A 26,589-nucleotide genomic window follows, 5' to 3' on the forward strand; every position below is an offset into this window, starting at 1 on the left:
TTTAGGGCGGATTTAATGTGTTTCTGTTTATATCTAGTTCTGAGCAATAGATTTGTGAGAAAAGTATAAATGTATTGCACTAACGAAATATAATTCCTGATAATATACCACAAGTTCATTACCCAAAGTGACAAGAGGTCACAGAATGTCCCAATCAAGGCTGTAAATTCTCTGTCAAAATCTTGTAACACTTTCGGGGTTTTGTTTGTTTTGAGCCCATTTGATGCAGAGTTCAGATTAACATAGACTGTATATAACAGATGGATGTAACCATAATCTCTGGTTTACAGAAACCTTTTAGTGAAGCCTTGAGATGAATGTTTTTGCTGCTCCCATCTTAGTTTGCCACAATCTGACATCACACACGGGGCAGACCTGACTGCACACTCATAAAGCGGTGTACTTATGAATGAACAGCCAGGCCCATAATGGAGCACATGCTGCTTTACCACCTTTCTAGATCATTGTGTGCAATATTATGTTGAACTCAGTAGTAACTTAAACTGGTCATCGAGCCAATAAACTGACTGCCTGAATTAATGGTCACAGATCTGAATTTATCCTCACCCCTGAAAGGTGCCCTCACGCTCAGTACATGTTCCCACTTCCCACATTTAAATCTCTCCACCGGTCCTTTCAAATTTAGCCGTGCCGGGATACACATACACACGGAGACAGAGTATGGGCGTGGCTTCAGTGACCCCGTAGACAAGGGCGGACCCGTGATCCTTTAAAGCATCCCGGTCCGGCCAGGATGCTCTGCACAAGCCAGCAGCTTCACTTCGCATCGACAGAGTCATCCTCCACCCTCCATCCTCCAGCAGGTCTGTGCAGCTACAGTCGGCATGTCGAACTCGGACAGGGTTGTGTTAGCTCTCGGAGGAGCGGGAAAAGTGGGCTCCGGGATCGTTAAAGGACTGCTGGATAAAGGTAAGCTTCTCTGTAGCTCGAAGGACATTTGGCAGGGAAAATAAACTGAGTGAAATAGAGGAGGACAAATCTTTGGGACATCTATGCGTTTTTACGCGCAGGTGTCTTTCCCCTGGGCTTTTACGCGTGAGGAACTCCATCATTATAAACCGCACTGTAAACACTTTATGGGGATTTTTGTGCGGTATGGCCACTTTTAATAAATACAGTTATTACTTATTTATACTTTATACTTATTATTGTTTTATTGTGTCTGAATTGTTAGACAATTAAATAATGACTCGCCATAAGTCATCCGCCCGCGTGCGTAAAACACTGTATTGGGCTTTCTATGCCACGCTCTACACCGACAGGTCCGCTTATCACATTTTTATGAGGGTAAAAATAAATTTGAGCGCGCAATGTGACAACTGATCGACCAAAAATCCCCTTCCACTCTCATAAAACTAAACTGCAACACAAATGATCTATAGTTGATAATAAAATGTTGGATTAATAATCATAGACGTGTCAAAAACAACAGGCTGTTCAGCCTACTGTACAGGCTCCTTTAATCTTCCTTTAATCAAGACTTAGGGGGAGTTACCAAAATGACACAATGGAGTTCTCATAATAATGCTTCATTGTCAATAAAAGCATGTCCCATCAGGAAATCTTTGGAACAGTAAAGACAGAATAAACATTCTCAGGCAGTTGTGTGTGTGTGTCATTGTGTGTGTCATTGTACAGTTTGGCTTTGTCATATCTGGGATTGCTGTGTGGGTGGTTTTATCAGCACAGTCTCATAAAATCATATCGAAATTGATCTGAACTCCTATCATCATCATCTTAAACTAAATTACAGTTTATGGCGAGAGTTAAAAGAGCATAATTTCAGTTCAGCTTCATCCCTGTTTGGATTCTGTTGTGTTCTTAAAGCTGAAATCTGTTGTGGGCATTTACCGTTCTGTGCCTCCAGGAAGGAAGAAGCTGAGATGAGAGTTTATTGGTTGCATGCTCACAGCTTCTTTGTTTGAACTGAGCAGTAAGTTACTGTCGACATCCCGGTCAGATTTCACTTTCTGATGACCTTGACAGAAGCAGCACAACAACACAGGTTCACTCCATCCTACTGTCTCTGTATTAAAGGTCTCTGTGTGTTTGTGTGTCAAGGTTTTAAAGTTGCAGTGATCTCCAGGGACAGCAGCCGCCTGGAGAAACTCCGATCGTTTGTCTCTCCCAACACAAAGGATAACCTCACCACTATAGTGGGAAATGTGGGTAAGTCAGGTTACTTATCCTGCCCGTCTCTGCTCTGAGGATTGTTTGCGCTTGTCCACAGCCCTTATCGCATAATTACTGATTCCCCCCCGGCAAACACTTTAAATACAAATCCAAACTGTGCAAAAGAGAGCCTGCAAAGTATGGGAGTGGCAACATACTGCACCAGAGCTGCACTAAATCTGTAGAAACCCTCACATGTAGTGCAGCAGTGAACTTAATGTTGCAGGGAAACCTTTCTCAGGTGGATACAAGCACCATAACTGGCTCATTTACTCTTTTATCAGAAAGCCGGTTAGAGATCTGAAAATGAAGGACTGATTTTCTGTTTTGGTTGTTTTTATTTCCAAGATGGTCACCAACTCTGATGAGAAAATCTCATTTTACCATCATTCTTAGTATCAGGTTGTTTGTGTGTATGAGCTATCTTTAGAAAATACTCAAAAACCTCTTTGCGCCATTTTTTAACAGTGAGCTCAGGAATAAGGGTGTAGAGGCAGTACTTATGTTTCAGCCACATCACCTGAATGAACTCCAGGCACTCCTCATTACTAACTTTCTGTGGGGCCATAGGTGAGAGTTAGAGCTGATCATCTACTCATCAGAAGGTGGGTGGTTCAATCCTGGCTTTTCCAGTCTGCATGTTCAGCTTGGACTAAAGCCCAGATTGCCAAATTGGCACGTTCCACTGTTTGCTCAGTAATGGAGGGCAGACAGCGTCTTGTGCAAGTTCACACTCCGCAAGTTAGAGTTTGGTTCATGCAGGTTAAAGCGAAGCTGCATGAACCGAATTCATCATTTAGAAGTCTGAACTTTACAGGTAAAAAAGCAAAGCTTCAGGAACATTCACCATAGTTGTTCATGTGCACTCTCTGGTAATGAGTTCTTGTTATCATCACACACTCTCAGGTCAGGTATTTCCTATGACTCCAGTGTGACCCTTCAAATTTGTGCCAAGTGGAGCTGATGTTGTAAATTCTTATTTCAGACTCGGGTCGTCCAGCTTGCAAGTAAATGTAAAAGAGTCTGCACTCGTTCACTCACACAGTCTCCAACTGCTCATAGAGCAGTAATGGTGCAAAGCCTGTGAGCTAGTTCAGGCAGGCAACCTCAGGCACACCAACACGCCTGCCTCTCCTCACGTCCAACACCAAACACACCCTCTCTGTTTGGCGGCCAATTTAAGCTGCAGAATTTTCCATCTGAGCCTCTGACATGTCAGTGCTGCCCTGCATCACCGCCTGCTGGTTCGTCCCCTCGTATTTGTACTGAATAATCAGCTTAGAGACATGACACCAAACTCTAACTAGAACATTTCAAACTGCTGTAATTGCACAGTGGTAGTGAGAGGGGGGGATTAAACCCAACCGACCTCCTGTCTCAGAAGTCTGTGGGCTTGTATTCAAGTACAAATCCTCCACCGTACAATGTGATAAAGTTCCCATTTCTTCGGTCATCATTTGTCTGCATCTTAGCGACTGTCTCAGAAATGATTTACTGACCTGATAACTGCTTGTTTGGGTTTAGCAAAAGACTGCACCTTGGGGTAACGAACATCAGCGACGTCCACCTCTGCCGTAACCTATCAAGTGTGCGTCCTGTGCAAAAAGGAATGTTAATGGTGATTTGTTATTTTCAGATTTAGTCAAATTATTGTTTTCAGCTGCTGATTTATTAGGTGGAGGTGCAAAAAAAAATCCTGTATTTTTTCCAGTATGGAAAGGGCTTACACCCCATAAACACACCAAACATTATTAAGAAAACTTCAGTGATAGTTGAGATGACATCACAGCAGCAGGTGAGGAAGGTGTTTATCTTCTACTGCGATGTTTTGTTATTCCCCAGTAGGGCTGAAGTTCTATATCGATGCCGATCTCAGTGATTCATTAGAGAAAACAAGTTTGCCTGTCCTCTCCTGAAGTCCAGCGTCTCTGTGTTCAGGCTCAGAGGAGGAAGCCGAGCAGGCGAAGCAGGCCCTGCTGAAGGAGGTGGGGAAAGTCACCGACATAGTTTCCTCTCTGGGCTTCAGCTGGTGGCAGGGAGGACCCCCACACACCCAGTCCCTGAAAGATCTACACTGGGTCAGTACACACACACTTTCCAATATACTTATTTAATTTCTTCTCCCTCACTTTAAACTCATGCAGCATGTAAACACTTGCAGGAGTCATTGGGGTGCTGTGATGTTTTCTTTCCTGTGAAATCTGCAGGTAATTGAGACGTTGCTTTTCAGCACATTTGTGTCATGGAAGGCCTTCTACCCCCTGGTGAGGGACGACTCCAACTGTACCTATACGTTCATCACAGGTGAGGCATCGCAGACAGCACCCTCCGTCGCCACGACGTCCACATTACAGAGAAACGCAGTCGTATTGCTGATGTCGCCTATGTCCTGTAGTGAAGACGTGTGTTTGCTCAGTGGGATGAGGCGGTGTGTGTGTGGCGCAGTGCTACTTTGCCTTTGTTCTGCCTCTCTCTAGTAGTACTGAGGTAGCATCTGCCAGACCTCAGGGCGACGTTGCTGAGCTCTGCTTCACCGATGCTTCTTCTCTCTCTCTGTGACTTTGCTCAGAAGTGATTGGGTAGCATGGAGACTGTTTGTGGTTAGTGGTAGCTGGATGGTATTACCATCTTTGGAACGATAGATTCAGATTCAAATTTACCAAAAGGATGAGAGAAGTTTTTAGTCTGGCTGAGCTGTTTGGTTTTCTCTCTTTATTCTCTCTGTCCACTTGGGGTCAGCAAAACAGCTGCCATGTTATTTTACTCACTGCATGTTCTCCGACTCTGACAGACTGCGTCCGTGGGTGTGCCCTGCCTCTCGTGCAGGGTCACCTGCGATAGCTGCTCGCCTTGCATTCCTGGTGTGTTTATGTAGTGTTTTGCTGCTTTGCCACAGGAGGAGCAGGAGAGAAGCTGCTGATGCCTGGTACAGGCTTCCTCACAGTGGGCGCTGCCAGCACCCTGGCTTTCTGCCATGTCCTCCGTGAGGAGTACCCCGAGGTGCCCTGCAAACTCAACCAGGTGAGATATTAATGGGATTGCACAGCAGGGCCTCAGATAAACTGCACAGAGTCGGCTAACATGACTCATGACCCTTTAGACCTGACCAAAAGAAGTCAGCTCACAGCTCAATTCACATGCCTGCCTCCACAATCATCTACGTATGTAATTCTCTCTGCTTTCTAGTGTTCACACGCACAGCCCTGAATTTCTTTGGCATTTGCTCACTCGGGGGAAATCTGTAATACTGACACCACTTTACCACCCATGCAGATTCAGTTCTTCCTCGATGCCTTTGTGAGAACCAGCTCACATTTCAACACATCCACATTACATAACCTTATTCTGTAATCTTGCATGACAGAAGTTAATCAGGCATTTTATCTAAATAGTGCATGTGCATATTTCTGCCTTTGTGCAAACATGCATATTTAGTCAGGAATATGCAAAAAGCTTCGTGAACTTGGCTGATAGAAAAACAACTTTGATGAAATCAGCCCTTATTAATCAAAACTTTACCTGATCTCCTGTATAAGATCAGATCAAACTAGATGAACTGCTCGTCTCTACCTCCACGATGTCTCTGAACCTGATGCATCAGATGTTTTCGTACATCTCAGAAATCGCCTTTGGAAACTGTTGAGAAGTGGACAGGGACTTGTGAGTTGTGAGATGATTGGATGAGCCATTTCACAGCTAAAACTTGATCTTACTACCAGCTTCCTCACAGGACGCTGACTAATCTCCCCACAGCTTTAACTCAGAGGTTGAAACCTGTTTTATGAGGACAGGAGGAGCCAAAGCTCGAAGCACAAACCCCGACATAAGTAGACGACCTGCTCTACATCCTACAGTCATCCCTCTATTGCATTCAGCCCCTCTCCTCTTCTCTTCTGACAGGTGAAGATTAACACAGGTGTAGCCACTCCTGATCACATGGCGCCCGGCTTCCTCAATCATCTGGACCTGGGCGAGGCTGTTGCCGCCCTGATCGAAAGACGAAACACTGCCCACAACGTTTTCACCATCAACTGCCCTGCAGACTTAAAGAGCGTCCTTCTGGAGAGGAACCTTTAGACTCCAAAAAAAAGACCCCACCTTCCTCCAGCCTCACCTGGACAGGATCGCACTGCTTCTTCTCCTGCACTTTCCAGAAATAGTCTCCTTTGATTTCCTGTCATACAACTCTGAAACCTTGCTAGGCGTTGCATATTTTCCTGCCTGTTCTCACATCGTTAGCAAGTTTTCTCTCAGCATGTGCTTTTTATAGGATATGTAAGAAAACCAACGCCTTCTCCCTATTATCTGTTTCTGTGTGTTGTTACATAGTCTGTTCTGCCATCAACAGAAGACGTGACACACAGCTCCTTCTGCTAAATATTTTTGGTATAAGTAGACGTCTTAAGGCCAAATAATCAGACAGAGCAGGTAAAGAATGACTTCACATTGATAACGACTGTAGCCAAGTTAGCCAAGATCGCAACAACTGGTCCAAAATGTAAATATATCTACAGACAGAGACTGTACTGAGTGGAAGTTTTGACCACTACGAGTTTAACAGAATAATGTTTTAATAAGCTAGCTCTACAGCAGCATGCAGGTGGCTGTTACTACCAACAACGCCCCAATGTCCAAACATAGCTCTCAGGAAATCGACGCAAACATGCAAATAGCGCAAGACAAAAATCTTCTTTGTCTTCAACGAGGTCGCCGGGCCTCAAAGAAGCACTAAATGTAACTGTGTTTCCATGGCAACACCTCCCGGTACAGTTAAAAAGCTTCAGCTGTGGATGTATCTTGACAGACTTTTATGGAAGCCCGTTTCCGCCACTAAATAAAAACAAAAAAGCTAGTATCCATAACAAGGAAATGACGTCATTCACGTAGATTACTGATTGGCAGCGCTAACTCGAAATTTCGAGTTGCTTTTCTCAAAATTTTGAGTTAATAAATCGAAATTTCGAGTTAATATGTCGAAATTTCGAGAAAATAACTCGAAATTTTGAGTTATGGATCCTTTTTTTTTTTTTTTTAGTGGCGGAACCGGGCTTCCATAGACTTTAGGAGTTCTGTATGCTTGAAATTTATCATCCACGACTAAAGAGAACGTGTTGCTACATGATCCCAGTGGTGGCGTTAAAAGTTTACCATCGCTGCATCCACTTTCTCCCTCTCGCTTCTCTGAGAGCTTCAGTGTTTCCCGCTGGTGTAATCGCACTTCACTCTGTGAAGTTTCTGCATTTGTTTTAAAGGAGTGAGAGAAAGTTACATCACATCTTTTTGCCACCTCTGTAAATCATTTCAGAAGCTTTTAGATCATCGAGGAGACGCTTTGTTTGCAGCGTGCTTCAAATGAGCGAGTTCATACAACATGTCAGACTGCTGGTTTTGGAAAGCTCAGATACAGTCAGATGATCCATCCAAGTATAGCAGCTAAACTGGATGAAAATTGCAACATTTGCCTGGTTACAGATTCAGCAGCTTGAGCAATTTCAGCCTCTTTGTAGCGCAAAAATAACGTTTTACAAACACAAATAAACAAGATATAGACAATACTGCTGACCCTGTGTACTTTGTTTTCAGGTGTATCACTGCTCAGAGGCGTGGCGTTCCCTAGAAAACTTCCCTCAGCACTGGTTAGCATTGTGGCTTGTAGGATGTTCTGCTTATCCAAACTCTCCGGTTCACCCCATAGTCCAAAGACATGTACAGCAAGTTTTAGTTATTGTAAACTGCTGTAGGTGTGACCTGTGGTTGCCTCTTACTCACTGTTAGTCATTATATGGAGCTCAGGGTGTACCCACCTCCTGTCCAGCATCAGCTGGGACAGGTTAAAGCCTCCCATGAACCAAATCATCGTAGACGGAAGATAGAAGACCTGAACAGACTTCTTGGGGAATATCATGAATAGTTTCTGACACTTTCTGTTGGTTACAATTGGTATTTTCTTTGAACCCTGACTTGGGTAAAATCAGTAAAGTAAAACAAACCAGTTTTAAGCCTGGGGTTGGACTCATCAACGATGATGAGTTTAGACCTTTAAGGCAGCATTTTTCACATTTGTCCACCATGATCGGTGAGATGGCATCACACCCATCTGGTTTATTCGTTTTAACTGGCTCGAAATCACAAATGTTTGTGTCCAAAAACCTCTCATTTAGATTTGTCAGTGCAAAACTTAAAAAACAAAAGTAACTTCCTGTGTCCAGTGTCTTTCTTATTCTCCCCTCTTACTCTTAACTCTCATCTAATTGTCAACACCATTAACAAAACTGCCAGAGACAAAAAAATGAGCAGAAAAGAATATTTTTTCATTTTAATTTACAGACACAGAATATCAACCAAAAGTTTTGTTCATGTCACTCAGTTCGATAAAGAAAACCTGTCTTAGTACTTGTTGGAAAAACCATTGTTGGAAAGCGCAGTGTTTGTTTCTTGTAGTGGGGGCAGGTCGGTTCACATCTCAGGAGGGAGTTTGGTGCTTTACAGAAACTCTAAATCCTTCAGGTTTCTTGGCTGCTGCTTGGCGACTCAACTTTTCAGCTTCTTCCACAGATGTGTGAAAGGATAGATGTCTGGAGACTGGTTAGTCCACTCCATGACCCTAATGTGCTTCATGCCAGAACACCCATCCATGACCATCTTCAGTGTCCTGGCTGAGGGATGGAGGTTCCACGGTGGTGGGAAGGTGGGAATGGAAGATTCTGTGCAAAGGTGTGCTTTCTACATCTAACAAGTTGAGATCAGGAGAATCTGTAACTGATTTCCACACGAACACACTCTGTGGGAGCCAGAACCGTGGCATGATCTGAAAGCATGAAAACCTTTATGTAATGTGCTTTTCAGCATTTTGGGTCGAGATTCTGCCTCCGTCCATTAAAATGAAACTACCATAACATTTAGAGACTGTTCATGTCTTTTGTAAGTGAGCAAACTGAAGTATGCAAATACTTCAAAGCATTTGAGTTGATGCTAGGGTGGGGCGGCCAGGACATATTTACATCAGGCCTAGCGTGACTCTCTGTCCCGTTCACAAGCACCGGCTCGACCCCCTGTGGCCCCTTTATCTGCCAGCCATTATTCCAGACAGTGTGTCCCTTAAATAAACAGCGGATTGCGAGATGGCATTGTTGTCTTGTATGTCGTCACGCAGACATGCTGGCTCGAGAATGTAAACTTCTCATGCAAACAGATTTTTGCCAAGGATAACTGGAACTGGACCAGGAAGCAGAGAGAGGAAAGTGAGAGTAGGGTAGTAGTAGCCTCTGGAGGGGGCGGGGAGCCAGTGCGCCACAGTTTTTGTCATGAACTTGTCGGCTGACGGCCCAATTAGGCCAAATTATAATTAATCAAAGGGAAACTCATTGGGCCCCATCTCCTCTTCGAGCTCCCTGCTTTTCGCTCCCTTCTGAAAAGGACAAAAACGGTCAAATACGCCAACACAAACGGCCACGTTTGCTCTGCCGGTGATTCACGTCAATCTAATAGAAGAAGAAAACCGGCTTTTGTTTTAGGGGGACGAGGGGGTCACAGTCTTCTGGACTGAGGAGCGGGCAGAATGGAAATGTGGGGGTAAAGATTAGATGAAATGAGGAAATTTAACGAAGGAGATATTTCAGCGGTGGAGCTGAACCACTTTTAGTGGCAATCATGTGGTTCATGATGAGACCTCTTGCTTAAGTTCACTTGAGTTTGGGGACATTAATCCATGCACAGCATCTCAGTCAGGTCAGGTCTGGACTCTGACTGCAGCACTTTGATTCTTTTCTTCAGTTTGCTCCAAGCTTCAGCTGTGGGACAGAGTTCATGGTCCACAACTCATCATCCACCCACCACCAACATTCTTATCCTCGAGTCAAGTCGGAAACAGTCTTCCTTCTGTAGGGCACATGAAATCACAGCCCATCCAACCCTTTCACTGTCAGAGGATGTGCTATAAACCACAACACGCTACAGTATTTGCAGGGATTTTTATTTTTTGGCTGTGGTGCAGGAAGTAGAGCAGGTACTAAGTGAAAGGGCGGTGGTTCAATCCCCGGTTCCTGTTGTAAACACCGGCACCGATGAATCCCCGAGAGTGTGTGGTGTAGAAGCACTTCAGGCAGGGACGGGAATGGGTGAGCTTGCTTTAGTAAAAGCCCTCTGAGTGCTCAGCTAGAGCAGAAAAGCACACAGTCCACACAGTCATTTGCATTTTTGAGGATAAAAATGTTTGAATGATAAATGCCGGATAAATAGATTTATTTCAATAGTGCTGAGCTGAGCAGGATAAACGGTTCCAGAAAAGCAGTTTGGTGGCGTGTGTCAAACTTCCCATCTGCTTCTGATTAAACACTGGAGCAGCTGAGACGAGAGGAATTAAAATTTTATATCAGAAGTTAAAAACAAGCCTCGATCTTGGCAGCGCGCTGCTCTGCCTTTCGTGAGAGCGGCGAGACCTCACCGAAGCAGCGCTGCAACTTTCCATTTTTGACAAACCGACACACCGCATGTTGACTCATGGGGCGACACCGTAGGCTGATAGTTTAGCTGGAGAGGCAGGTTTTTCCCTCCTGACATATCATCTCTCCCTGCCTGAGGAGGCACTGTGGAAAACAGGGTCAGAGAAGTCACCAGCCCATAAACACAGTGTCTGTGCAACAACAGCTGTCAGCATGCTCGATACTTTGGAAGTGATTAATATCGGTTTACTCACTGCAGAAGCTCGTGTCGTATCGGCGGCCAGCTTTGAGATGAGGGGAGCAGAGTCGTGCTGTCTCCACCGGAGCGTGCTCCACAGCAGCAGGACGCAGACGCTGCAGCGCGGCAGCGCTTCATATTAACCGTCTCCATTATGAACTCATTGGTTCAAAATGTGGATTGTTAAAGCGGTTTACAGCGTGACAACAGACTGAAAGAACATCTCGTGACAGCAGCCGTGTTTGGTGGAGTCACTTAGACCCAGATCTGTATCAGGACCACAGACAATGATCACGGCGGGTTTTTACTCAGTAAAACATTCACACGAGAAAATCTTTTGCTTTGGGACCATCGCACTTTGACTCGAGGTGCATCGGTCCCTGGACCTGGTTATGTTTTGGGATTCTTGTTTTGTGGCTCCTGTTCAAGTTTGGGATTTTTATGGTGAAATCTGAACGTATATAAACTTGAAAGCCAGGCCAGAGCTGTTGTAAAATTTCGCTTTTTTCATTTGAGGCAATGAGCAAAATAAAGCCCATCTTATCAAAGCGGCTTTTTGAGACAGTAATCCATGCCTTTGTTACATCTAGGCTGGATTATTGTAACGTACTGTATTGTGGGGTTAGAGATGCGTCCATTAGGCGTCTGCAGGTTGTGCAAAATGCTGCAGCACGTCAAGTCTGAGCACATTACTAAGTATAAATTTAGAGGTGACCGTGCTTTTGCTGTAGCTGCTCCAAAGTTGTGGAACGATCTGCCCGTGCACATTAGGCCTCTTCTCTTTCTGAGTTTAAAACTCTTCTTAAAACATTTATTTGCTGAAGCCTTTGGCACTCTTTACGGGGTTGACTCAACTTGTTTTATCAAATTGTTTCATCGAGGAGCTCGCTGCCCTTGTTGTCTTCTTGAGTTGCAGAGTAAAAGTTACGATTCATGTTCTGATTTTTTTATTCTTTATAGCGGAAGTGAGCAGATTAGAAATGAGAATATCAGAGGGACGGCTCAGGCCGAGCAGTTTGGAGACAAAGTTAGAGAGGCGAAGCTGAGATGTGCAGAGGAGGGATAGTGGTTGAAGATGGAGCTGCCAGGGAGGAGGAGAAAAAGAGGAAGACCTCAGAGAAGATTTATGGATGCGGTGAAGGAGGCCGTGCAGAGCGAGATGGACGAGGAAGCTGGGATAGGGTGAGAAGGAGGAAGGTGAGCAGCTAAAAGAAGAAGAGAGTAGTCCCGTAACATCCAGCCCTCGACATGCACAGGCAGTCCTCTCTTTTCTTGGTCCTTTCTGAAAGCCTCCCTGACATTCGACCCTGGTTTATCATTTACCTTCTTTAATCTGGACACTTTAAAATGGTCTAATAAATAATTTCACTTTGTTTTCTCTCACACATGCTTTAGTTATTCCACCACCAACAATGTTAGTTAACCAGGGAAGGGTGCAGAAAAAGGAAAAGCACTAACGTCTCCCTTTTAGCTTCAGCTACATTTATGCTGACAGTCGTGTTTGTTTGCTCTTCATGGGAACAAAATCCCCAAAAGGTTCAAACTTTTTCAGACACGACGTGTGTAACACTGCTGTTCTTATAAACGCTGCTCTGATCTTAATGTTCTCCACACCTTGAGTGAGAGCGAAAACAGCAGAACACCGGCAAGAGAGAAAACTTAAAGCGAGTGCATGCGCTCAGGTTCATGCAGCAGCGTCAGTGATGAGCCACTTGTCCTGGGTCAACTCTGTAAATGAATTGGAAAAGGGACAAAAGACACGGAGCGAGGATGGAGGGCATGCTGGGTGCTGCAGCGGCCTCTGATTCGGAGTGGCATGTTTTTTCCTCGAGTTTACAGGCTTCTGCTGTTATTCAGCCATGTGCCCATCACATCCTCCTGCTCGATCCAGGGTTCATCCTCACACAGACACCCGAACAACCGAGCGACTTAAAAACCAAACTAGGAAAAACACATCAGTGACTTTTGTTTCCCTCTGTTAATAAAGACCAGACATCTTCCAGGATGTATCACTGATTAACGGATCACTAATTAGAGGTTACCAACCTCCATATGGCTTCTTTTTTAAATTGCAAAAGCAGGAAACTCTCCTGCACGATAATCAATAGACCAGATGTATGAAAACACACTGATCTTTCAGCTACACTTTGAACCTGCTGTGATAATCATCTGAGCTCATGCACACTGCTTAAAGAAGTTAAAAGGAACATTTTAGGAGATGAAAAAATAAATCATGCTGGCCATCTTTACTGATATGGACTCGATGTGTTAGGGATGAGCAGATGGCACATCACTTGATGGAAATGAAAATTATCAACCTACAGAGGGCCCAGAATTCAAAGTAAAAAAAAAAAAAAAAAAAGAAAAAAAAAAAGAAAGATGCGGTAGGTAGGCTAGTCCGTTTTGCCAACACGCAATTGCAGCAACTCAAAATAGCTCTGCCATGCTTGCATGCATGCCAGGGCGTGGCTCCTAGTTAGGAGACTGATGGTATCCTGGGGGATCACTGAGCTGAGGTGCAACCTGACTGATAACGTCCCAGAGGTGTTTTATTGGATTAAGGTCAGGGAGAGGGGGGTTCGTACAAACGCGTGAACTCCAGAGAGGTTCTTTTCTATCAGACTGCAAATGTACTTATTAATGTTGTAAACTTGGATACTTGAACATGTGAAACCAACTTGCTTCCAGTGGTCATCAGAGGAACTGCAAGTTTTACAGCTTCTCCTGAAATTTTATACATTTCAGATCTTTTGAAGTTTTACTTCAACAATTTCAACATGTTGTATTCATACAGTCAAACATCTTTACACGGACAGAAAGGGAAGTTTCACTCGTCTGGCACACTTAAGATAAAAGTCTGACATCGTTGCTAGGCTCAGGGTATCATGACTCAAAGTCAAACGCATTTTGACCATTTCATTTGAAATGTATTTTTCCCTCTACAGGAACAAAAAAGAAAAGGAAACAAAACAAATAAACATTTCTTCTCTTTATTGTCTAATTTGTCCAACACATTCATCATTTTTAAAGTTTCACAGTACAGCAGTTCAATAAAACCGTGACTCAGTGGACAATAAATCATTTACATTAAATCGACGCCTTAGTCGTCTTTACAAAACACATTCTGACATTTTTATTAACTGTGTAAACGTTACAGAGGCAAGTCTTTATGTAATTGTCAGAAATTGTAGGCAGTAGTAAATTCTCCCCAAAAATGTCACATGTTTTGGGAGGATACAAAAAAGGGAAAAAAGATACATCCAGTAAACTGAAGTGTAAATGATTCAAACAGCTGAAGTGTAGCTCACGTTATTTGACCTGCACTGAGGATTTCTGGGATTTAAAGAGCTACTGGTTTCCACCAAATATGCAGGAAATTAATCTAAAGAAGAAAAGAAAGTGGACCCAACTGATTCTCATCCCAGCACTGAAGACTCAGCTTCCAGAGAAAAGACAAGTATCTAATATGTGTAGATGTGAGGGGAGGAAGGAGTCAAAATAAGGTTTAAAACTCTAAGATACAAAAAAAAAGCTATGAAATAACCTGGATAATGTGAGTGTGCAGGAAAACATCCACATGAGGAGAAAAGCAACCCGAGTGCCTGCAGTTAGTAAAACCCAACCTAAACACTGCAGAGCTCCTCCTCCACTACATCTCCACCAATCACCGAGTCCGTCTGAACATCCAACACAACCTCACCTCTGAATGCCTCAAAAACACACACAAGCATTCAAAAATTATAAATGTGCGTCATTTCTTTAAAAAGAGTTTCCCTAGAACAGATGACTTTCCAAATCTCAGTCTAAGCACGCACACCCCACACTGTAAACTTCAGTAGTGCTTTTCAAATCAAACTCCTTCACATTTTAATCGTTTCCTGAATCAGATGATTAAGTTTTGACACATTATCCCTTTTCCTCATTAAAGCCCCATTCACACTGCTTTTCTTTGATGCCGATGCGACAGTTTTATTCGTCTTACTGTACGTAAACATCACTTCACTCCAAGCCTCCTGTGGATAAATGCTCAGCCCCTCCCCTCTGGAAGCAGAGGAAGCTGAAACACCAACGTGCAGCTGTGCTGGGGACTTGTAAGTCGATGAGTTTAGGAAATCTGAAGTTAAAGTCATTCATGCATAACTGGAATGTGAGCTACAAACAGCAACTGCTCTTATTAAACTGCATTTTAATAACTACATACTTGAAATAGAGCAACAATTAGTCCAACTGGAGCCAGTAAAGGTGGAAATCAGCATTAGCAACGCTGTTTTCTTTCATCAGCTGGAGAGAGTAAATGAAGCCCACGCTAATTATTCTCAGTAACATGTTAACACATGAATATTTGCCTTCTGTTACAGCATTTGCCTCAGACATAGTTGGAGGAGCCTGTCAGTCCCTGCAGGGAAGCGGTCATCGTGCCGCGCTCAGGTCGCGGACACAAAAAGGTCAAAAACATTTGAGATGGAGAGAAGTAGTAGTTCAATCCTTTCTGCAGAGAAAGGCGTGTCAGAAGAAGTCTGGACAGCAAACACAGCAATCCTTGGATAAGTCCAACTTCAACCAGTCTGAAAACACAACAGGTCCCAAAGCAGGCGCTGATGGGGTCAAAAAGGCTCACCGGCACCAGTTTAGTCCCTCTGGTTGGTTAAATGTAACGTACGTCTGTATGTGTGCAAGAAAATATGCATATGCAGTTTCAGGGAGCTGCAGGTTCAGCTGGAGCCTTTATGTACTGCAGCAGGGGTCACGGGGTGAACGGAAGGATGTGCAGCAGCCTACAACACACAATGGGGAAAGATTTTACTGGCAATACATTTATAATATAATATCTACACTGCATGAGCTGCATGAGGCCATTTCTGTATCCTCCCGGATCTTATTGAAGAGGATCAAGGAAACAAGTATCCCATCTTGCAGGGGGTTGGGGTGGTGGTGGGTATTACCAAAATTCATAATACACCTTCTGAACACCAACCAGGTCAGCGGTGAGTACTTTCAGGGTAGGGTTAGATTAAAATACAAAACACAAAGCTACAAAGCTTAAATATACACATTAAAAAACACAAGGAAACAAACTAGTAGTTAAGCGTGTGCCTAACATGAAACGGGTCACTAGAGGACCAGCAGACGTCTTCTGATGAACACAGATTCATCTTTCACACTGATGAGCTAATAAACGAAACTTGTTTTGTTGCTTTCATCAGGGGCCGACTGCTCCAAACACAGTGACTGGAAACAACCAGGTGAGGAAAGGCCAAAAGGACTCTTCATTACTCTGAGCGCCTCAGAGCAGACAGCGGCAACAAGTAGAGCCATCACGTCGTTACGCATCCTCGATAATCCAGAAAAGGAGCGACTACAATACCCCATCGGCCTTTTATGGTTGAAGGGAAAAAGTACTGCAAGTAACTACAAGCAGTCTTTTATTTTAAGTTGACGTTTAAATTCAGTCAGATAATTCAGGCGTAAAGCTGTAACCACAAGGGGAGCTGTCAATGCAGACTGCAAGTCATCACGATGTAAAAAGCGTTGGTTCGGTCGTCTGTTGAAGTCCACAGATCTGGAACACACTGTTCATTTGATGCTTGCGTCTTCAGACATTTTGCTGCCGTTTCCAACTGTTTGATCTCATATTGGTACTGATTGGTTATTCAGCCTAACCAAGGACAAGGTCTGCATATTAGCTGCGGGTAGAACTACGTGCACAGTACTCACAAATATATCAAAGCTTATTTGTTATGGAAGTTTCTTTGAGCCAATTTGTGTTGCTGATGTTTTTACCAGCTTGGTGGAAACAATCACAGGTGGTACAGCTGCTCTCGGGTGATGCCTGCAAATGCAGGAAGATTGCGACTTGAAGCTCTGCAGTGATTGGTCGATAGGAGGAGCAGTAAGACTCGGGGATGAAGGAACTCTGCATTGTTATTTTGAAATGCACGTTACAGATTTTTGAGACGGCTGCCGTGTGAAATTCACTTTGCTGCACAGGATAAAATGTTTGTAATGTTGCAGTAACATGAGTAAGCTACTCTGCAGCCACGCTAACATTTCAGTCCGGGTCAAAAACATGACGTTACCATTTTAAATCAACCGTCTGCCGTTGCCGTGTGAGCAAATTAAACAAGTATTTAACAATTTTTTAAAACTGTCATAATCAAACTATTAGGTATTGACAACCATGAATGTACTGGTACCCACTAACACATCGTGGCATGCCCAGCTACAGTAATGTGTCAAACAGCTGCTTTTTGGTAAGCCAACATTGTAATTTGTTAGGCTTCTTGCAACAGTCGCCTAAACTCGCTGCACATTAACGATAAGTCCTCCAGTTTCCTCTCACCTGCACTTGATGTTTTGAAGGTCATATCTGAGTACAGAGAGAGACGGGCATTTGACCTTTTCAGCATTTTGCTGCAGATTGATGACTTGTAAGTCTGCTTCGTGGTCGTGTCTCTGCTCCACTGTCAGTGTTGGTAACTTTGAGTGACTGGGATTAAATGCGCAGTAAGAATAACTGCTGACAGTCAGACATAACGCATGTCAACTCGTGTTTGATGACCGTTTCTTACTTCAGAGGCGGTCTGGGATTTCTATGGTACATTATTAAAAAGAAGCATTCAAATACCAATCTGAACTTTGATCATCTTTAAAGCCAAAGCCACGGAAAAGCATCTACACAGCATATATAACCAGACATTCAACCTAAATCTGCTTCTCCGACACAGAGCTGATTGCGGTTGCTGACAGCTCTGTGCAGCGCAGCAGTCCGCAGAGTTCAATACTTGGCTGTAGTGGAATCATTGTGTCACTGGGAGTTTTGGGAGACGCCAGTTGAGAAATGTCACATTTTGTAACGTGCAGTGTCATCACGCCCCATCCTGCAGAGCAGCACCTTGGGTGCCAGACAGGCCATTCAGTGACACTCTCATCCCTCGGTGTAATGCATCAGTCTCAGTCTACTTCACTCCGGCTATCGCTCCATCTCAACGACCTCTTTTCACAACTGCATCCACACTTCAAACCTTCCTCCAGATGAGCTTTTCAGAACGATGCCAAAACTGGAAATGTGTTCGCTCGTTTAACAGCAGATCAAAACACAACAAGAAGTATCCATCGGTCTGCTCGTTCAGATGAAACTGCATCATATATTTCAGGATCTGCACGTGTGCGGCACTTCCAGTGTCAGTCAACTCAGACGGGTCGTGCTGCAGCATTTTGCTGTGAAATTGGCGGCGTTCTCATTTTTCCATGACCAATAGCACTGAATTCTGTCAGAGCAGACTTCTCTAATGTTTGTGTATAATTTTTTAAAAACTGTTTACAAACCAGACTTCTGCTGGTGGCTGACACGCAGTCCCTGAGAGCACACGGTAAGCAGGAGACAAACGGCACAAAGGAGATTTGGTTGAAGAAAAACAAAAAATAAACAGACTGGAGTCAATTTGTTCATCCGAGTGGTTGCAGGGCCTCCTGCTACAGACTCAGGTTTTACTCAGTTTTGGGACGTGAAGGCTAAGTGAGGCAGAAAGGACTTCTCACAGAGGGCTGCAGAGGGGCTAGCAGTAAAGGCTGACTCCCTGGTAAAGCCACGACGCTGAGGATGAGCCATAATAGACACAGACATGGCACTCCATAAATCCACTTTTCTTCTTTCAGTGTTTGCATGGCTTCTAATGCAGATGAAGTGCTAGCTATCTAAAGCAGAAAACTTCTGTCACGACTGGATGACTTGAGCTAATTCATCCAAACTCACAAGTTTGATCAGCCTTGTAAATTTGCCAGGCTGACAACTTCCTGCAGTACGAGCTATGCAAGCTGGAGGCAGTTAGTTGTAACTTGGCTAGCTATCCAAGGTTGTATTTGAGTTCAACTTTGTGATTAAACTAATCAGAGAAACCAGTTGTTTTTCAAACTCTAAACACCGGTCAGAGGTCACAGGTATAACGTGGTTATTAACTTTTTGTTAACCCAGGTGTTCTGGTTCAGCCTCTGCGTGCACTCACATAAAAGGGGGCAAATATATTTATTTTACAGTGACAGCTGCAAATCAACTGCACGCAGTTCAACATTAAAGATTACTCAGTATGTTCAGCGCCGACTCTGCACCAGTCTGTGTGTTTTAATCTGTATTCTTGTAGCTGCCACAGCAGAAGTGTCAGATTCAGTGTCAGCGAACTGTTTTAGCGTCACCATCTGAATGGAGGCAAATTCCAGTGACACTTTGCACTGCTGTAACTTTACAGCTGGGCTTCATTTGGCCGCATCAGTCAGGCATGGCTCAACAGTACATATGTGATAACACCAAGATAAATTTTTACATGATTTTAATAAGTTGCTATACCAACACTATGTGTTTATGTTCCCTAATGCACACAACAATGAGACGAGCCCAAACACGTCTGACTGTCAGAGGCACGTCAGGCTCTGATGTTTTACTTGCAGCTGACCAGGTTGCGTTCACAGGTTACCTCACTGACCCATTAATCTCACTGATGCATCCCTCAGGTAGATGGTAATGAAAAGCTTATTCTCTGCAGGATGTTTAAGTCACTGTGCAATAACACGAATGTCACAATAACCTTTACAGAAAAGCTCATCTTCAAAGCATCCATGTTATGTATGGATATCCCCTTACCTGTTTCATATAAGCTTTCCCGCAGGAAGCTGAGCTACGCCGGGCTGCAGAGACTCAACATAGGCCAAAGCACTCTGCATGGAGGTGAGGCAGTATCCCTCCTCTCCTATCAAATAGCTGAAACAGAGAAGTGGATGATAGTAAAAGGTTTTATAGTTTTACACTAACAATTTTTCTCCACTTTTGGAGTTATGAACACATTACACGGTGAGCAGGCTGAGCAAAAGAAAGTCATGGATGCTATATGAAAAGATCAAGTCATAACCAAGGAGGTTTTTAGAGACAGCAGACGAGATGCAGACGAGGCCAGGACTCAACTCTGAGTCCGGGGCTAAGAGGATCGAGACACGAGAGGGGACAGAAAGAGGAAAGCGATAAGATGCTTATCGCTCAGCTGTTATCTGGAAATTCTGAACAAAACGTGCATTTGAAGGAAAAAAGGAGAAGAAACATTTTGTGAAGCCACTACAGTTAGCGGGATTTCTGCATCAATTACTCATAAAATGCTCTCCGATCTTTATCCAAGTCACAATCATAGACAAACTGATCAGGGTAGCGGCGCACAAACAGTTGCACTTTCATGTTATCAGTGAACACAGCGTTTAATCCTTCACACTGCAGACTAAAAACTAAGTTAACTCCTTAATTAAGGAATTTACAGTCAGCTTTTTTTCCCTCAGATGAAAATATCAGAGACATTTGTGGCTGAGTTTAAAGTCAAACTTCTTTTTACTGCTCTGATTTGAGTTAAGTGTACGTTGTGATTCGAGGTCAGTTATTCTTTTAAAAACCCATCTTTCTATACTTTTCATGCAGCTTTTACTTCAACGCATTTCTGTGAGAACAGGAGTCTCTCCTCTAACATGAATGATCTAAACTCAAGGACTTTATTTGCACTTTTATAGAGAAGAAAACCAAATCCCAAATATCCTGACATTCCTCAGCCAATGCCAGTCTAACCAACCGGCTTTTACAATCCACTCTTTTTGGAGATATGACGAGACCTTTTGGGTGTGGTGTGTAAACTCACATGCTACTCTGCCAAAGACGTATGGCTCAAGCAGAACAGCACTTAGCTGCTTCTGGTGACATGAGCGTGCTCTGCACCGATCATCATCAGAAAAGAACAAAACTTCAGCCTGAAAAACATTTGATTTGGATTTTTAACCCTGACAAAGATGAAAACTGGAAGCACTGCTGTTGCTTTGTGTTTATTTAGATCTGCACAGAAGACCCAGTTAGGGCTGGGCCATATTATACCGTTCACGGTAATACCGGTATAATGTTAGGCAACGATAGGAAAATGAAATATCGCGATAGAATGGGAGTAAAACGCGCATGCGCAGTGCCTTTGTTTTCATACGCACATGGCCGATTGTTGAGTGAAACAGATGAACCAGAATTGGTTTGTAAAAATGGTGCAACTTCAGTGATGTGGAACTGGTTTGGCGTTTGTCCGTCAGATACACAACAAAGCACATTTTTTGCAGAACATGCAAGCGGCCGTCGTTATTGTCGTATTTGTCGGACTAAGATGCTCTTAAATCTGGGAGTAATCTGGGCCCTAAACTCCGTATGCTTCAGGTCAAACGAACACTGCAGCATCACTGAGAGTTAAAAACTGTCTAAATTCTTTCATCTTTAATAAAACGATCAGCATTGCTGCTTTACCAGGTGTAACTATAAAGTTTAACTTCCAGGCATCCATGAAAACAAAATTTATTACATTTAACGGAGTTAGAAGTTAGCAGGAAGCTAGCGGAAGTTAGCTCGCTAGTTTCGCTAGTTACCCAAGCATGATATTGCATGTTCTGACTGAGAGATTTCTGAATAAATTCAAACGTACAGCTCTGCTATCACTTCCAACATAAATGAAGACGGGAAACTAAACAGCAGTGACGTTTGTAGGGTTACTGAAGTTGGGCTAGCTGCTATATAATGATGTGCTACGTGATCGCTAGCGACACAGCTATGTTAGCATAACATAAACAGTGAAGCTGGAGGACGAACACTAACACTTTTCCACTTATAAAAGTTAACGTGCCTGATAGTTAGAGACAAATGCAATCGCATGGCAGGATGCTGTAAACGGACCAAACTTCAGTCAGAAGAACAACTGAGATAATCCATCCACAATACGAGGTTAGTCATTAATATACTGCAACAACATGGGAATAGAGCAGCTGCCAGAGAATTCAACATTAATGAATCAATGGTACAGAAGTGGAGGAAGCAAGAAGAATGAGTTTAATAAAGTTTGATTTATCTGACTGCTTTGTTTTGCTTAATGTGCCTTATAATCCCGTGCACCTTATGGTCCGAAAAATGCGTACTGCACACTGCAGTTTAATGTTGCAAAGCACCTCTTTTTAACTTCAGTGGATATTATACATGGTTATGCTCAGGATATGTCAGCCCATTTCTACTGGAAATGCCTTTTGGTTAAACTTTCAGCAAGGAATTTGTATTCGCACTGTTAAATTTTTATAAAGCTTTAATGTACATAAAAACCAGCTTCTTGTTTAAGTGAAAATAAAAGGAAGGTTGTCTTTTTGCGCTAGTAATGTTGTGGAGTTGTATTTTGTCTCGCATCAATTATATCGTCAGTTATATCGTTATCGCAAATTTTCAAATATATATCGTGATAAATATTTTTGGCCATATCGCCCTGCTCTAGACCCAGTGTCAGCATCATTTCTCATGGTCAGTGTGTTTGCTATTTATTGTCACGTTTGTGTCTCCAGCAGACATCGAGCAGTCAGATTCTAATCAACATAATTCTGAATTCCGTTTTATTTGATGAAATATTTGTGACTTCGATAACAATAATGTTCTCAAGTAAGGATATTTTTAGCCAGCTAGCTCTAATTTAGCTACTCTGCACAAACAGGGCCAACGTTAGCTGCCCAGTTTAAAATAACCATCAGCAACTTCTCAGATGAGTCTGAATGAACTAGCAGGCTAGCTAGTCTTCAGTATCATTAGCTAGAAGAAAGAAATTTGGTTTAGATTTGATTCCAAAATCCAAACTCTCCCTCCACATAAAGAATATACAGCCGATGCCGACTGCAGTCTTCACCCGAGGGCCTGAAACGCTACAGCCAACTATCAGCCCCTGTTTGTTTGCTCACTAACGCTGTCACTGGCACCACCTGAAGCCACAGTGTTTTCTTGTCCTTTTGCGGTGGTGTGCTGGTTGTCGTCAGTGATTGGCTGACTCTGATCTACCTTTAGCCATTGTTGCTCACTGCTGGATGGAAGCGCGACGCAAAGCAAAGCTTTAGTTTTGTCCTTCATATAGAATCACTACAAGAGGCAACTAAGAGAGCTGAGGAAGGTCTCATTACAGCCTTTCAGACAAAAAGTTTCTTAATTTTAAACTTGGGAATAAATAAGATTTTACTGAGCGGCAGCATGTTAACAAAATACTCACGTTTTACTGTTATTTTATGTATTTATGCACCAAACTGTAAGTTTATCTGCTCCCAGGGACATCATCACTTTCCATGCGGATGACTCACCCTTCATGAATGAACTCCTCCAAAGCAGCGCATTCAGACACCAGCTGAGGACACTGACACCGCAGAGCCACGTAGGACAGGATGGGTAACAGGTCGTCTGCACCGCTGTCAGAGGAAAGGAAGGAAGGAGGCGGTAAGTTCAAGTAAGAGGGAAAAACAAAAGCAAATAAATAAAGATGAAGGGAAAAAAAGAGTGACATTCACAGAGTATGACTGCATGCACTCTCCAGGGGACTGAAAGGAAACTAAATCAAACGTAGCTCTTAACGGGATGCCTGTTCGGGGATGGAAATGATAAAGCTTTTTTTCCTCCCCCCTCCTTCCCCCTTTGCTCCCTTTCTGAGATCTGTTGGGAGGACAAATTGCAGCCTGGGAGATGATGACAGCTTGATAGCATTTTCCCTGTGTGCAGACAGTGACCATTTGTTTATCAGGACTCACACGCAGAGCTAACTGCTCGTTTGCTAGTTTGCGTGAGAAGGCAGGTTGCTGGCCCTCCACTGACCCGGTGCACATGCAACTGGATACTCTCCTCCTGCGGGTTCTGGAAGGTGTGGACGAGCTCATGTAACCGCTGGGAGCCGGACCTCACATACTCACACAATCGCAAGCCCTGAACTCTAATCTTCAGAGTTCACTACTGTAAACATACACATCGATCGCTCACACGAAAACTGGTGTCTCTGCATTCCAAGGATACAATGCAGTCCAGCCACATGCACAAGTACTGATCTCTCAGGGAAGATTAGGCCACATTATGGCTTTGCAGGGCTCTTTAGTGGACAAAAAGTTTAAAAATGCAAACGGCAGAAGCAGAAAGACAGAAAATTTCCCGATTAAATGGATGTAGAGGGAATACAGAGGATCACAATAGAAGAGGAAGGGGAAAAAAAAAAGGACTAGATGGCTTTTCACAGAATAAAAAGACGACAACTAGTACAAAAAACAAAACAACAAACCACCAACTAAAACTAGATTCTAAAGAGTAAGGGTAAAGGCCAGGAAAAATAATTCTAATTTGGTTATACAAAGAATTTATTTTACAGTGAAAGCAAAAAATACCCCAAAGGAAACCCGTCTAAATTCTGAGGGAATATTTAATTGAACTAGTGTTGTTGGGTCAATGATCAATGAAAAGACCAACAACATTCGGAGGGATCTCCAACAGCCTGTTAACGATCATCCTGAATAACAGCCAGAATCATTTTTTAAATATATCTGCCACACTAACATTTCAGGTCGTGTCTGGTAATATAAGTGAAGGAGACGTGAGCCAAAATGCGCACACGGCACCATTTGAAATTAATCGATGTGTGGGTAGCAGCTACATTAGTCCATCATTAGCATCTCAAAACTAAAGCAAGAAGAACAGAATGAGGATGTTTCTGTCTGCTTTGATTTTAAAGTAAAACTTAACGGGCCTCCTCACTTGCAGAGACACTGGTTTGTCCAAGATTTACTGGTGAGAGATTCCACTGTGTGCAAGGGGTGGGTATGGTGAAAAATCAGAGAGGCAGGTGAGCAATTTTACAAATACACAGTAAAATCAGACTGAATCACTTCAGGTAACTGTGGACCAAAAGTAGAGAAGAGCCTGGAAAATGTTGCGAGGTACTAGCACTTAAACTGTTAGGCTAGATCCTTTATTATATGTGAGCGAGACTCTGTTGGTATAGCACACCTTCGCCTTTATCACACTGGAAATGGGAAACAGTCCCAACCCTAATCCCAGTGCGAGTCTGGGTGAAATAGGACAAAATGGCTATGATATAAAAATCTTAATTTTTAAGGTAAAGCAGGAAGCGCCGTGATGTGAAGTTTAAATTACATTTTGTCGCTGTATTTTTCTTAAACAAATTTTCTATATACTGAACAACGAAACACCAGCTAAAGCCAAAGCACACAAATCCTGACCAGATGCATCTTTGGAAGACAAAGCTGGGGGACCAGTCAGGCACCGAAACGCTGCAGCAGATCAATCCATACGGAAACACGCAGCGAACAATAAATAGTGCGCTTCAGTGTTGTTGCACTGGTGTACTCGATATACACAAGGAGAGATAAATATGCAATATAAACATAAATATTAACACATACACACACACTCTGTCTGTGAAACATCTTGATTAGATTTTTAAAAAACGACTTTCCAATCTGAGTCAGGCCTTGGATTAAAAACACCCACTCTGTGAGTCACAGTGGCATCCACAAAGGCAACCTGTATTTAAAAGGGACTAAGAAAAGCAGTCACATATGGCCCTGCACTGAGCTGCAATCAGCAAAGAAAAACATGCCAGCGCTGGCAGTCTGGGGCCAAAGTCCAGTCCAACCTGGAGATTTCATCTTTACTACAAGATGGTAACAAAGCTCTGTGAAATCTAAAATAGTCACCGATTGAAATGTCTGCTGTGGCAGGACACAGCGTGATTCATGTTTCCACATAACAAGTGCAGCGTGATTAGGTTTGCATTTCTTGGAGAGACATTTGTTGCCCAGTTGTTTCTTTTAGCGTCGTGAGGGTACACATCAAAATCCCTCAACGTCACAACTTTTCTGGATCAAAAGCTTTGAGAAGTGCTGCGCCCAATCAACTCTTCCACTGCCGTGTCTCATCACGTCACAAGCGCTCCGATGCAAAGAGACAGATATGGAGCAGGAGACACTGCCTCAGCCGCTCAACAACAACAACAACTGGAGTGTACAAAGAAGAAAACGTATCCAAGAGCTTTCTGAAGGAGGAAGATGTTTTCCCCCTTGACTCTTGGAGCAAACAGGATTTTTACAAGCATTAATCACACATAAAACCCATTTAAAAGCTGCTGACATATCCCCCCTAGGTTTTGAGTCGACTGTTACGAGTCCTATTATAAAACGTCTAACCTTAACTTAAGTGTGGTCCTTTTAACAGCCTCATAAATGCTCTTATTCTAGGACTATGATCCCCACCCATTCAGTAAAGGAAATCCAGCGTCTGTTTGTTTACTTGCGGTCACTAGAAGTCTCAGTCTCTGTTTGCATAAATAATAATGCCAAAATACTGTCAGCCCAAATTACAGATGAAGCCCAAACTCATGCTGATTTTAACACGTTCTCTAGCGGATACAGTTCAGCGATAATACGAAGCCACGATGAGAAATATGCAGAGCTCGGCTGCCATTTATTTTACAAAGTTTTGGTCCAACTCTGTCAACAAAGAACGCGTTTAATTTGCTGAACCCTATGCATGCTACAACCTACTGAGCATTTGTCTCTGGGTATCACTGTTCAGTCCACAAAACTCCATCCCTTTTCATTTATTCCCCAAACCTCCTCACTGGACCATGGTGTGTTGCAGGCTCAGCCAGGACGACCCACTTTTGGGCCTGGTCAGGAAGAGGCGCTCTACAGGAGGGTAACAGACCCAAGACAGCGCCTGCTGTGCCAGACCTAAATGAGCAGTGATGAGAGCTGACAGGGCAGCTACCAAGGCAGGGACCCCTTAAATGATGTTTGGGTACTTATGAGCGGATCTCGGAAGAGTCTTTCCCTTCCTATTAGGAGGAATATGCAATGAGGAAAGGG

General features: G+C 43.3%; 2 protein-coding genes and 1 long non-coding RNA gene across 3 annotated transcripts in view; 1 reads left to right on the top strand and 2 right to left on the bottom strand.

The window, feature by feature from the left end:
* The first annotated feature begins 657 nt into the window (after window positions 1–657).
* On the top strand, window positions 658–7,748 carry LOC309710870 (peroxisomal trans-2-enoyl-CoA reductase). Its single transcript, XM_082540697.1, has 6 exons — window positions 658–930; window positions 2,083–2,190; window positions 4,132–4,271; window positions 4,401–4,497; window positions 5,090–5,214; window positions 6,094–7,748. Exons 1-6 carry the CDS (start codon window positions 846–848, stop codon window positions 6,268–6,270), a joined length of 732 nt encoding a protein of 243 aa, XP_082396823.1. The 5' UTR covers window positions 658–845; the 3' UTR covers window positions 6,271–7,748.
* Window positions 7,183–11,229, bottom strand: LOC309710871. The gene is made up of 2 exons (XR_014277826.1): window positions 10,889–11,229; window positions 7,183–10,778 (listed from the first exon to the last, which is right to left on the bottom strand). It is a non-coding gene; the product is annotated as an uncharacterized lncRNA (long non-coding RNA).
* Window positions 11,230–13,848: 2,619 nt separating this feature from the next.
* The window catches only part of vps9d1 (VPS9 domain containing 1), a 36,603-nt gene continuing 23,862 nt past the window's right edge, over window positions 13,849–26,589 (bottom strand). The window contains exons 15-17 of the mRNA XM_082540698.1: window positions 23,029–23,133; window positions 19,508–19,624; window positions 13,849–15,647 (exon numbers count right to left, since the gene is read on the bottom strand). Of these exons, the coding sequence (XP_082396824.1) occupies window positions 19,513–19,624; window positions 23,029–23,133 (217 nt within the window). The 3' untranslated portion in view covers window positions 13,849–15,647; window positions 19,508–19,512. The remainder of the gene's footprint in view (window positions 15,648–19,507; window positions 19,625–23,028; window positions 23,134–26,589) is intronic.

This window comes from Aulonocara stuartgranti, assembly GCF_965226115.1.
Source record: "Aulonocara stuartgranti genome assembly, chromosome: 7".
In the NCBI taxonomy this organism is placed as follows: Eukaryota; Metazoa; Chordata; class Actinopteri; order Cichliformes; family Cichlidae; genus Aulonocara; species Aulonocara stuartgranti.

Excerpts from the sequence above, each read along its gene's own strand:
- LOC309710870 (XM_082540697.1), top strand. The coding sequence starts at position 846 with ATGTCGAACTCGGACAGGGTTGTGTTAGCTCTCGGAGGAGCGGGAAAA. Across the intron at positions 931-2,082 it reads TAAAGGACTGCTGGATAAAG|GTTTTAAAGTTGCAGTGATC; the intron begins GTAAGCTTCTCT and ends TTGTGTGTCAAG. Across the intron at positions 2,191-4,131 it reads CACTATAGTGGGAAATGTGG|GCTCAGAGGAGGAAGCCGAG; the intron begins GTAAGTCAGGTT and ends CTCTGTGTTCAG.